At 49.4% G+C, this 13129-nt stretch overlaps 1 protein-coding gene across 2 annotated transcripts in view; it reads left to right on the top strand.

The window, feature by feature from the left end:
* PLCG2 (phospholipase C gamma 2) overlaps nucleotides 1–13129 on the top strand; it is a 150291-nt gene that overhangs the window by 67810 nt on the left and 69352 nt on the right. For both annotated transcript variants that reach the window (XM_087419882.1, XM_087419883.1), the window contains exons 6-7: nucleotides 2797–2881; nucleotides 5119–5202. In XM_087419882.1, coding sequence (XP_087276008.1) covers nucleotides 2797–2881; nucleotides 5119–5202 — 169 coding nt within the window. The remainder of the gene's footprint in view (nucleotides 1–2796; nucleotides 2882–5118; nucleotides 5203–13129) is intronic.

The following is a 13129-nucleotide window of genomic DNA, read 5'->3' as shown; positions in this document are numbered from 1 at the left end:
CCTATCTGTCAAGGAGGGATGTTAGTTCCTGCCTCCTGGGGTTGGTGTGAGGATTCAGTGGGTTGGTTTGTGAAAAGTGCTTGGACAGGAAAAGTGCTGGCATATGGGAAACACTAACAAGTGTTTATTATTGTTATTATTGTTAGACAAAGCCAGGGGTAGTGGAGATGTTGGTCCAGCCTTAGGGTGGCAGGTAAGTTTCCTGAGGCTGCAACCTCAGCTGTTGGGTAAAGGCTGCCTGGGATACAGTGCTGCAGGAGCTGGGATGGTGCCAGGCCGAGAAGGGAAGATGTCATGATTGTTCAGTTTGCCGTGTCTGCCCCGGAAGATGGGGGCCCTTTGTGGCCTGTGGTGGGAGGATTGTTTTTACCATCCCTCTGTGAAGGGATTGCCCTGGTTCCTAACCTAGTGTCACAGGTTGAGCCCTCAGGCAGCAGAATCTGCCATGTGGGTTCATGTGAGGGAGCTCATTGGGAAGTGCGTGGGGCATCGGCGCCTGTGGAAGTGAAGGCAGCGGGAGGAGTGGGGCTGAGATGCAGTCACAACCACAGTCTCAGCTGAACCCACTGGCAGCTCCAGGAACAGCCCTGCAGAGCTGTCCTGAATTGAGGCCAGGGGGCCACGCACTCGGACCAGTCATCGGATGCCGGATGTGACCTTGGCCTGGGCACTCTCTGTATCTGAGGACAAGTCCTGGACAGGGAGAGGGATGAGGTTGGGAGCTGCTGACTTCCTGCCCTCTAGCAGCGGGGGGAATCAGTATTCCTGTCCTGGCTCCCGGTCTGGCGTGCAGCACAGATCCAAATGCCCAGAGGGAGGGGTGTGGGAGGGGTGTGGGTAGGGCAGTGGAGCGACAAGATCCCAGCACAGGTGCCCAGAGAAGCTCTTTGGCCCGCCCCCTTACCTTGGGGCTCAGTTGCTCCGCTGTAAGGTGGGCCTGTTGGAGTGGGTGGGCTCGGATGGCCCGCTGCTCAGATTCTCATGCCCCGGGCCCTCTGTTTGCTCTACTGGCCCCCAGGCAGCTACGCTGGCTCCTAGCCTCCCAGTCTCTTTGTTTCTGGATGTGGGAAGGTTCCTTGGCCCTGTTTCTGCCTGGAAGCTCTGAGTTCCCGAGGGGACTCTGACCTCTCCCTTGGTCCTGGATGAGCCCCGCTGGGCTGCCAGCTTGGCCAGACCCTCTCCTGCCTCATCTTGCAGCCCAGCCCCTGCCGTTCCACTCCCTTCCTCTTGCCCTGGCCAGGCTCTTCCTGGACACCCCAGGGCCTGGGTCACAAACGGGGTCTCAGCCAGTCTGCTTGCTTCTCTGCCCTGCCAGCCCCACCTGGCCTGCGAGAGGCCTTTTGTTGTTCTCAGCATCTCTCTGGAAGAACCCTTGGTGCTGGCCCTGGTAGTGGAGGGGGGTAGGGAAGCGTCTTGCAGGTGAAGGTCTCTGATGTTAGGGAGGCCGTTAGACTAGAGGCAAGAAGGCTGGAGGTGGGCACACTTGGTCAGCCAGGAGTCCCACTTGGTCATCTCCAGGGCAGCTGCTGGGTGTAACGTGCTGCTTCCTTCTGGATGTCCCAGCAGAGGCTGAGTTGACAGTGTTGGGGAAACAGGGCCGTTTTCTGCCCACCACCTGGGCAGGCTTCCTTCCTTGGCCACGCACAACCCATGTCCAGTCTGACGTCCCCAAGAACACAGAGCAGTTTTCTCTGACCACACCAAGGCCCCCCAGACCACCTTCTCTCGCTCTGCCGGACACTCGGCTCCGTAGCCACAAGGGTCTGGATCTCATGCCCTTGACCCACCACCCTAATCCCACCCCTCCCCACCGGTCATGCCGTTCTGCAAGAGGCAGTCCAATGCAGTGGATACAGGCAGTCTCCAGACCAGACGGTGCTGGAGTCCGCCTCCCCCATGTACTAGCACCGAACCTCTCTGAGCCTCAGTTTCTTCACCTGGAACGTGGGGGTGATAATGGTACCCACCTCATAAGGCCGTTAGAACCTTAAATGAGCGTGTGTGTGTGTGTGTGTGTGTGTGTGTGTGTGTATGTATCCTCTAGAACAATGCCTGCCATTGAATATGCACTATTTACGTTTTAGCTGTTATTATTATTATTGCTGTTGTTGTTATTACTGCTACTGTCATCCCTTTTGCCTGGAATGCACTTTCCCTTTCTTTCCTCCTAAACTGCATCTTGCTGCCTGGCCCAAGTGAAGCACACTCATGGTCTCTGTGATGTGGTCAAATGACTGTATGTTTTGGGATTTGATTCAGACACAGGCTCTGCTGCCGCCCAGCTTTGACCTTGAGCAGTGCTCCCTCCCGACCCCTCCCCTTGCCTGTTCTGAGCCCTGGGGGTCGGTAATGCACATTGTATAGGACGTTGAATGTACTGAGGGGTTAGGTAATATTATTGTAGCCTGGCACATAGTAGGTGCTCAAATGAGGTTGGCTCCTTCGTCTCCCCCTCTGTGGCCTTCAGTGACCTCCCCTTGGTTTGAACCCCTGTGATATTTCATATCTGCAAAGGTTATCTGGTCATCTGACACCATGTTCCGCCCACACTGTGACTCTCCTATGTGACCCTTGTCCATGGCCATCCCTGAAGGGTGGACACCAGCCTTGCTCATCAGGGTGTCACCTCCCATCTTGAACCCAGGGTCTGTTGTTCCCACTTAGTGCTCACTAAACAGTTGTTCACCAGGTCTTCTCATAGAGGGCCGTCTGAGGTGGGAGCTGATGGGTGTAGCCAAACCCTCCACTGTTGAGACCCCTCGAGGTTGACAGGGCTGGGCTTTTCCTCTTTTGCAGCATCAGCCTCAGAGAGTTGAAGACCATCTTGCCCCTGGTCAATTTCAAAGTGGGCAGTGCCAAGTTCCTCAAGGATAAGTTTGTGGTAAGTTTCGTAGCTCAGCCTGGCGATTTTGTGAACTCAGGGCTACTTGTGCCTCTCATGTGAGGCCACTATGTGCCTTTGAGCTCCATTGAATGATGCCCAAGAAAGTGCTTCACCTCTAGGTTCATCTGTCTTAGTCCAGACAGAGGGATCATGTGAAGATCTTAGGACCATGTTCTCAATCCTAGCAGAGGACATCATCCAGGAAGACCATGTTTACCAAGCTGCTTGAGTTGGAACGTTTCCACCAGTCCAGCCTTCCCTTTCCCTCACCATCCAGCAGCCTATTTTCCTTCTAATATGAACAAATCTGTTTCTTTTGGAAAATATTATGAAAGATTCCTTGTGTAGGTTGCCAGGGACATGACATTTTGTATGCAAGTCCTGGTAGTGTAGTTGTCAGAGTTGGCTCTTCTCTGCCCTTCCCCCCGCTTCCCACCCATCCCTCCTCCCTTCCATCCCTCCATCCACCTGTCTGTCTCCCAGTTACCCCTCCTCCCACCCATCCCTCCATCCACCCATCCCTCTATCCACCCACCCCTCCATCTACCCACCCATCCCTCCATCCACCCATCCCTCTATCCACCCACCCCTCCATCTACCCACCCATCCCTCCATCCACCCACCCCTCTATCCACCCACCCCTCCATCTACCCACCCATCCCTCCATCCACCCACCCTCCATCCACCCACCCATCCCTCCATCCACCCACCCCTCCATCTACCCGCCCACCCCTCCATCTACCCGCCCACCCCTCCATCTACCCACCCATCCCTCCATCCACCCACCCTCTATCCACCCACCCTCCATCTACCCACCCATCCCTCTATCCACCCACCCTCCATCTACCCACCCATCCCTCCATCCACCCATCCCTCTATCCACCCACCCTCCATCTACCCACCCATCCCTCCATCCACCCACCCTCTATCCACCCACCCTCCATCTACCCACCCACCCCTCTATCCACCCACCCTCCGTCTACCCACCCATCCCTCCATCCACCCACCCCTCTATCCACCCACCCTCCATCTACCCACCCATCCCTCTATCCACCCACCCCTCCATCTACCCACCCATCCCTCCATCCACCCATCCCTCTATCCACCCACCCCTCCATCTACCCGCCCACCCCTCCATCCACCTATCCCTCTATCCACCCACCCCTCCATCTACCCACCCATCCCTCCATCCACCCATTCCTCTTTCCACCCATCATTTAATTTATGTTCTTGTATAATTAAGCTGTTGGTAGATCTGAGTCAGGTAAAGCCACTTCATGAGTGATGGGATAGAGTAGGTCAGGTGGGGCTTTTCAGAACAGTGCAAGGATGGAGATGTTGTACAGTCCACCCTTTCTGGCCCTCAGAGGGATACTGACTCTTGTCAAAGAACCCAAAAGCACTCCATCTCAACAGCCCCAGTTGGAGGACTTACGTGGTCATGTCAACGGCAGCCTGAGTCATACAATTCCTCAGCTGAAAAAAGCTTATTCATTTTTGTACCAATGAGCTTCTGGAAGAGTTAACCCATTTTTCTGGCTCATGAAGCCATCTTTTGACCTGCCCCCAACATTCCAACTAATCCAAGAAGGCAAGCACAGAGAAAGGTGGGGATTTAAGAAGAGAAGAGAGGGATGGGAGAAGCATTTACCATTGATCACCGTTTTGTTCTTTATGGAACCTTTTACTGAGCAGGTGTTACGTAGACATTACCTGGTTTGGTTTCAGGGAAGTCCTAGGAGGGTAGTGGTAGTTCCCCCATTTTACAGATGAAGAAACTGAGGGTCTGAAAGTGTCAAGTAAATTCCCCAAAGCCACTAAGCAATTCAGGGGACAAACCTTGCCTGGAGTTGAACTCTTTCTAACTTGAAAGTCTTGGTTAGTTTTCCTATGCTTTTAAACATGACCTATATGTACATACCCTATAAATATGTCTGGATTTGAAAGTGTCTTCTGCCCCAAAAAGGAAGAGTTCTGCATTATAGCTTTTGGAATTCTGGCTGAGACTCTTCCGTTTTGGGGCTCAAGGGAAAGGTCCTACTTGTTGGGGTCCGTGGTGTGTATGTTATTCAGGCAGATAAATTAGGAAACTTGTGGACGCTTTGGGTCCAGAGGAATGCGAGTTTGATTTTAGCCAATGTTGTAGAAAAGCCGTTCTGTTTCTGTAGACTGGGAGGAGGCATGCTTGTGGTGGACACCAAAAATCGTGTGGTCACTTTTTTTTATATTTACAGGAAATAGGCGCGCACAAAGATGAACTCAGCTTTGAACAGTTCCATCTCTTCTATAAAAAACTTATGTTTGAACAGCAAAAGTCGGTAAGATGATTCTTGAGCAAATGATCAAATGATGTTTTTGTTTCCCCTGTGTTTCAGAGTCCAGCATGTTCCTAAGAAACCCACGAGAAGGGCTCAATCTCCTTCCTAGTCAGGAAATACAGAGTGGGAATGGCAATGACATACCATTTTCATCCGTTAGATTGGCAGACGTTTTTAAACGTGATTTTGGGGAACACGTGGGGACAGGGTGCTCGCACACCTTCTTGGTGGGAATGTGAATGGCCGTTAGTCTGGTTGGAATTTCATCTGCGTCTGTTAAAGTGAAAAAAGTCAATGGACTCTTCTGTGTTTTCTCATTCTGGAAGGAAATTTATCAGATTGTTAATAGTAACCATCTCTGGGTTGAGAGATGATGTGCCTTCCTTCTCTTTATACTTTCATTCATTTTTTTGTGAGAACATAGTTTTTGATGAAGATAATATGTTATTTTAAATTTAAATTAAAATATGCATACATTTTGACCTGGCAGTGGCATTTTGGGGACTCTGTTTTAGAGAAATGAAAGCACTGGGACCTGAGAATGTACTACCAGATTGTTTATGGCAGCCTGAATTAGGCTGGCAACATAACTGGGAGCCATCTGAATGCCTCTCAGTAGAGGAGTAGTCAATTATGGCCCATCCATACTGCACAACATTTATGTAGCTGATAAAGAGGCCTGAGTCTGTTGTGTTTCTTTCGATCTGGAGGGATGTTCATGGTATATTGTGAGGAAATCCAGCAGCAGAATCATGCAAGGAGCTAGGTCTGATTTTCTGTAAAACAAACCAACTGACCAATGAGCATACCATAATCCTCCTGTATATGTTTGCATGTGTTTTTATGAACAAGGAGAAAGTATGGAGGAATACACACCTCACATTTACTGTTGATTGTGTGTGTGTGTCCTGGAGGGGTTTGAGAAGGTGTGTGGGAGAGATAATTAAGTTTTCCTTTGCACACCTCAGTTTTCTTTGAGTTGTTCCAAGTAGCACATAAAGTTTGCAATAAAAAAAGTCCCATAAAACAAAGCGTAAAAAGTGGGGCATTCAGTGCAGTGCGTGGAGCACGGTGCCCGGTGGGTGGCATGCACTCTACAAACAGGAGCCGCTGTTGTGACTGTTGGAAAAGGGCTTTGCAGGCAGCAAAGGTGCGTCCAGAGCAGAGCTGCAAGGGAGCCCAAGGTACATGGGGCTTGGAGTCAGGTGGATCTGGTTTCTCCAACTAGCTGTGTGATCATGGGCCAGCCACTGACCGCTCCCAGCCTCAGTCTTCTCATCTGTGCAATGGGGGTGATGATTCCTGCCCCACTGGGCTCTGGGGAGGACTGAACGAGGGATCGGGGGTCGAGAGTGTGGGTATTTTTAAGTGATGAGCATGAAAATCGCTAGAAGACAATTATTAATTGCCTTTTGCATGCAGGCCTGCAGGCTAGCCAAAGGGTGAGGCCTCTTGGTAGGTGACCACTGGCCATGGGATTTTGGATGTATCCGAGGTAGAGAAATGGGAGAGGCATTTCCTGTCTGTCTAGATTGGGGAAAAATACATTATTTTATAGAGTAAAAAATTCAATTGCAGTGTGATCACTTTTTCACATATGTAGTAATTAGCTCTTGGTTTGCCACACAGAGTAGGAAGATGTAGGCTTTGGGAGTTGAAAGCCCTGGATTTCAGCCCAAACTTGACCTCTGACTGACCAAGTGATTTTGGGGAAAGCCATCTTTCCCCCCTCACTCAGCCTCCTCTATAAAATGAAGATATTAAATCAAGTCATTGGTTATAAAACTTCTGAAACTATATAAATCCCCTCCTTTTTTTATGAAACCTTAACAAAAAAACTCTGCTGCATAAGAGATGATCAAAACACTTTTTAGGTTAAAAATCTGTAACTTTTATTTATAGTTAGTCCTGAGAACAATGAAAATGTTTTGATGACAGTGTACATATGAAATCCAGAAAAATGCCTTATGCAGTTGACCAGGATTGAGAAAAGCTTGATTCGCCCAAGATAAGTAGTTGCAAGTAACAGTTTTTATGATCATTTGTTTTGCAATTTCGGGATGCTGTCTCATCAGACAGATGGCAGGCAAAGCTGGAGAATAAATTTTGCACGAAAGTTATTTCACCTGCCAGCACAGGGTAACCCTTTGGTGAGCTCCACTGTGATAAAATTCCACGCGAGACGTATTTCAACCTGCACTGTTTGTTATGGTTCTTTTTAAAGCTAATATGTGTGTGTTTGTAAGGGAGAAGGGAGAGAAAGAAATCTGAGTCAGATTTCTGCAGAATCCCCGAGCCCCCTAGGTTGCCTGCCCAGTGTGGAACCTAGGTGGGGAGAAACTCATCTGGACCAGAGATTGCCCCTGGTGGCCAGAATGCCACATTCAACCTGTAGTCGGTTGTACTTGGCCTGTCTCATGGTTTAAATATTTTTTAAATGAATTGCCTACACTTAAAACTTGGGAGATTTTATATTCAGATCCAGATTTTTGGCTTCTCTTGAAAAAAATTGAGATCTGGCTATAAATGGGTCTTGAGTTCCCCTTGGTGACTTCTGAGTAGGAAGGAAGCATGCATTCTCTGGTTTGTCCTAGCCCCGCTCCCCACGCAGCTCTCTCTACTAATTTATGTTGCCTCCTCAGCCCCAAAGACTTTCTGGGTCAGCAACCTCTGATCTCCCTCATTGGAGGGTATGACTGTCCGGTTTGGCCACTGTGTATTTTTTTTTTTTTTTTTTTTGGTGAGGAAGATTAGCCCTGAGATAACATCTGTTGCCAATCCTCCTCCTTTTTGCTGAGGAAGACTGGCCCTGGGCTAACATCCGTGCCCATCTTCCTCTACTTCATATGGGACGCTGCCACAGCATGGCTTGATAAGTGGTGCATATGCCCACGCCTGGGACCCGAACCTATGAACCCTGGGCCGCCCAGTGGAGCGCATGAACTTAACCACGACGCCACCGGGCTGGCCACTGCGTGTTTTAATCCAGTGACTTGGAATTTGAATAACAAGCCCCAAGCTCTGTTGATAGTTACTGGCCACCTTGAGAAACCTCACTGCTCTTGTGTAGGTAAATGCCCCTCCCCTGTTAGTGTGTAATTTACTTCTGAGCTCCTCCCTGGCAGCACAGGGCAGAGAAAGCATTAGCTGTGTGCTTTTAGGGGCTCAGTTGGATTTCTCAGGCTCCTTGGGGAGATGGGACTGTTTATGGTGATTGATGACCCCCAGACCTAAATCCAAGGAGTGGGTTCCTGCTCATCAGTAGCTGTAGATTTCCAGCTTGAGGTTGCCAGTTCCTCCTTGTGTCTAACCACTTGCTTGTGTTGCTGTTCTCAAGCTTCCAGAAGTTTGGCAGCAGCAGGAAGATAAGAAATTCAATTCCATATGTGTCCCCCTGTAATAACCATATCATGAGTAAAGATCACAGCTAACATTTCCTAATTGTACACTATATGCTGGGCACTGTGCCAAGTGTTTTACATATGTTTAATTACGGCTCTGTGAGAGAGATACTGTTTTTAATTTCCATTTTATGGATGAAGAAACTGAGGCTCAGAGAGGTTACTTGCTGGAGATATGTGGCTAGTAAACTGCAGAGCTAGGATTTCAGTTCCCCTTTGTCCTGCTGGAGGGCTCAGCAACTGATGCTTCTTTTTAATTTTTTTAAACTTTTGTGTTAAGGGAAATTTCAAACATGTACAAGCAGAAATAATAGTATAACAACTTCCCATGGACCCATCAGCCAGGCTCAGCAATGATCAGCTCGTGGCCATCTTATTTCATCTGTGCGCTTACCCGCTTCCCTCTTCTCATATGATTTCAAAGCAAACCTAAGACATTTATTATTTCTCCCTTAAATATTTTAACCTAAAACCCAGCTTTGTAACTGCCACTTTGCCACCTCCCCACCAAACCTGTGAAGTCCCCGTTGGTTAGTGGAGGCTGGGGGTCAGGCGTTTACAGGCCCTGATTACGAGCGAGGGTGGCTGACTAATTTCAGTCTTGCTCTCAGTCCGGGACTTGAGTTTTGCCCCTGTGGGATGAGGCGGTTTGGTTCCCGTTTATTCATCTGTGTGTTTGCCCTCTGCTGTTTCGTGTGATCTGTTCTTGGTGCTGTCTAGTAGATTGCTCCGGGAATGTGTTAGGGTCCTGCGTTTGTTGTGTATTGCTGCATGGCAGTGTTACCACAATGCACATTTGTTTTGCAGTGTCTGGGGCTCAGGCATCCAGGCCGTAGCTGGATTCTCTGCTTTGGGGTCTCACAAAGCTGCATTTAAGATTTCCCCTGGGGCTGTGATCTCATCTTGGGCCCGAATGGGAAAAGATGTGCTTCCACGCTCCTGTGATTGTGGCAGCATTCGGTTCCTTGCAGTTGTAGGACTGAGGGCTTCAGCTTCTTGCTGGCTGGGGACCGCCTGCAGCTCCTCAATATCTGGGGCTCCCCTATATGGCTATGTGCTTCCTCAAAGCCAGTGAGACAGGTGCCTAAACTGGATATAACATCCTTATGTAATCACATAACGCATAATCGTGTACATCCCATCACTTTCGCAAGTTATAGGGATAATGCGAGGGTGTGAATACCAGGAGGTGGAGATCCTGGGGCCATCTTAAAAGTCTGTCCACCACGGGTTCCTGTGAACCCAAGTTTCAGAGTTGCTCTCCAGCAGCTCACAAGGAATCAATAATCAGTTTGCAAGTGATATCTGGTGCAATTCGGAGAACAAATGCCTTCCCAACCCCGCGAGGTGCCAGAAAGCATCAACACACACGCCCTCCGCCATCCTGTTACTATCCCCCTGGAGTCTGAACGTAGATGTTTTCCACCACTCGTTTGCCTGTTAAAATAGAAAACAACTCTGCTCTGAGATTTTTTAAGCTGGCACTAATCTTCCTTTAGCATTACTTTTAGCTAAGAGTGGTATTAAATTTCCTGACCCTCAGTCTTGTCTGTCATATGGGGGTGACAGTACCCATCCTCGGTACTTATTGAGAGGGTTAAAGGAGCTCATAGATATCAGTCACCCAGCGGAGTGTCTGGCACACAGTTCGCCCTCAGACCGTGGTGTTGACTACTGTCGTCAGCATGTGTTTCCACGAGGCAGAATCTCCCCGGCAGGAAGTGAGGGCAGCTGCTCTCTGGGGCTCCTGTCACTGTCCTGTTTCAAAAAAACCAACTTGGTGAAAATCAGTGGGTTTCCCAGAGTGTCCTTTGATATCTCACTGTCTTGACACAGAAGACCAGACCACTTGATAACAAAATTCATTTCTGATGTTTGAATAAATTTTATTATCAGCACAGTATTGCATCTTCATTCCATAGAAGTAGGAAGTGATATAAATAAAAAGAAAATTAAAATGCCTGCAAATCTACCCATGATTATATCTGTGATTATACATTCAGTAAGGAGTCTAATGTTTGTTCTTCCAGATGTTACACAGGTGCGAGCGTGTGGGAAGTGAGTGATTGACATTCTGTAATGATATTTTGGTGGAGGATTCCTGGGACTATCGCAGATTATTCTAATCAGCAGCCGGGGGAGAGAAGCTGCTGCAGTGCAGCAGTTGGTGGTGAATAATCTCTGGTTAGCTTTTCTCTCACTGCGATTTCCCCCTTGGCCTCCTGGAACCAAATGGCTCACACGACCTGCTAAGTGCGGAGACTGTGTAAGACGAGTTACAGCCACGTGGAACACTCAGTTTCCAGACCCCAGGTGGAGCTCGGCACGTCTGGGCTGTTGCTTCTGCCGTCCTCTCCCTAGGTGGTAACTGCCTCTTCTCCTGGGGACTAAAAAGTCATAGGTGACTTTTCCCTGTAGCCTTTTGATTTTCCCCAGAGAAAATTAATGTATCCATTATTTTAGTCATTCATTTAATAAATTTTGGAGTGACCTGAGAAGGCACAGTGGTTAACAAGACAGACATGGCCCCTGAACTCATTGATCCTTTGCTGAGGCCGAAGGGGTCAAGGATGTTGCCCAGAGTCCCACAGAGATGAACGCCCTGGTTTAGTAGAATTTGACCCCGTAACCCTCAACAGTGATGCTGAAATAAATTAATTGCTGCCTTCATTGTGTGCCTGTAGCATCTAGAATATTTTTCTCTCCTTGCTAGGATGTCATTATTTATTTCATGTACATTTGCTCATGCGTGTGGGGCAGTGGAGATTTACCAGGTGGACCTGGGTTAAAATTCTGGCCCCTTGACTTGCTAGGTGTGTTATCTTGGAAAAGCACTTGTCTGCTCTGAGCCTGTTTCTTGTTTCTGAAATGGGGTTTATTTTGGTGCCTTCCTAATAGGATTGGTGTGAGGAGTAACCGAAGTCGTGGTGCCCTGCACCGGCTCGCAAACATGCCCTATTCATTTCCCCGGGGCTGCCATGACAAAGTACCACAACTAAGTGGCTTACAAGAACAGAAGTTTATTCTCTCACAGTTCTGGGGGTTCAAAGTCTGAAATCAGGGTGTTGGCAGAGCCACACTCCCTTTGAAGTCTCTAGGGGAGAGTCTGTTCCTTGCCTCTCTCCCAGCCTCTGGAGCTGGCGATCTGGGCTGCTCCTTGCCTCATAGATGCATCGCTCCCATCTCCGCCTCTATCATCACTTGGCCGCTTTCTCCCCATGTGTGTCTGTCTCCAGATCTCCCTCTCTTTGTAAGGACTCAGTCATTTCATTAGGGCCCACGCTAATCTAGTCTGACCTCACCTTAACTTGATTGTGTCTGCAAGACCCTGTTTCCAGATAAGGTCACGTTCCCAGGTGGTGGTGTGGGGGAGGGGTGGGAGTTAGGACTTGGATATATCTTTTGGGGGACACAACTCTACCCATAACATGGGCTGTAGCTTCTTCCATCTATAGAATGTCCTCCTTGACACATCGCCCCCTTCTAGCTGCTGCCCCATTTCTCTGCCCACTGTAGAGTGACCTGCTCTAGGAGCGCCATCTACACCGCTGTCTCTACTTCCGTCCCTCTGTCTCTAGAGCCCATTCCAATCATGTTTCTATGCCTGCCACCCCACAGCAGTTCATCTTGTCACCTCACCAGTGACCTCCATGTTGATAAATCCAGTAGTCCGTCCTCTGGCCTTTATCTTGACTGCTCAGTGGCAGGGGTCACGGTTAGTCACTGTCTCTTTGATTTTGTCGCTTGGCTTTTGGATGCTTCGCTGTCTTCGTTCTTCTCTTAGCTCACTGTTGTCCATCCTCTCACAGCGTCTTTGGTTGGGTCTTCTTCAGTTTCTTGGCATCTAAAGGTTGGTGTGTCCCAGGCAGGGCCAGTGCTTAGCTGGCACGTACTGATCCCGGTTGTTAAAATAGTCACTGCCAGAGGGAGCCCCTGAGTGCCCTCTCCCCAGTCACCCGCCTGTCCTGGGGAGTCTTGGGTGGACCTAGTGGGGGACCATCCCAGTGCCCGCCAGCCCACTGCTCACACACACCAACCGTGTCCTCAAGTGTCCCTGGCCAGAGAGGGTGAAGTCCGGCTTTCCCTGCAGTCGTGCTGACACCAGAGGGGCAAATTCCTGGTGCCTGCTGTGCCCCCGGAGTGGCCTCCCAGCTGTTTCGGGAAAAGACCCCCCCACGCTGTTCCCTCACGCTGCCATTTTTCATATACCTCCACCCCAGATCTCAGTCCACAGAGGTCCTGCCTTTATCTGCTGACTCCTGTATGATCATATCCAGCCCCCCGGCCTCAGATACCATCTTTATGCTGATTCCTCCCAGAAACACATCTCCAGCCCCCACCTCTCCCCTGAATGCCTCTCTCCTGTTTAACTATCAACTTGCCTTTTCCAAATGCACGTCTAGCTGGTGTCTCACGCTGGAAGTCCAGAAGAGGTCCTGTGATGCGCCACCCCCCCTGCAAGTTTCTGTTGTGGTGGATCCGTAACTGGCTACCCTGTTGGATGAGCCTGGGAGTTGTCTCCTCTC

This window comes from Ceratotherium simum, chromosome 30, assembly GCF_057802395.1.
Source record: "Ceratotherium simum simum isolate JZ-2026a chromosome 30, ASM5780239v1, whole genome shotgun sequence".
In the NCBI taxonomy this organism is placed as follows: domain Eukaryota; kingdom Metazoa; phylum Chordata; class Mammalia; order Perissodactyla; family Rhinocerotidae; genus Ceratotherium; species Ceratotherium simum.
The sequence above is the reverse complement of the archived record's forward strand: the minus strand, read 5'-3'. Positions and strand labels throughout refer to the sequence as shown.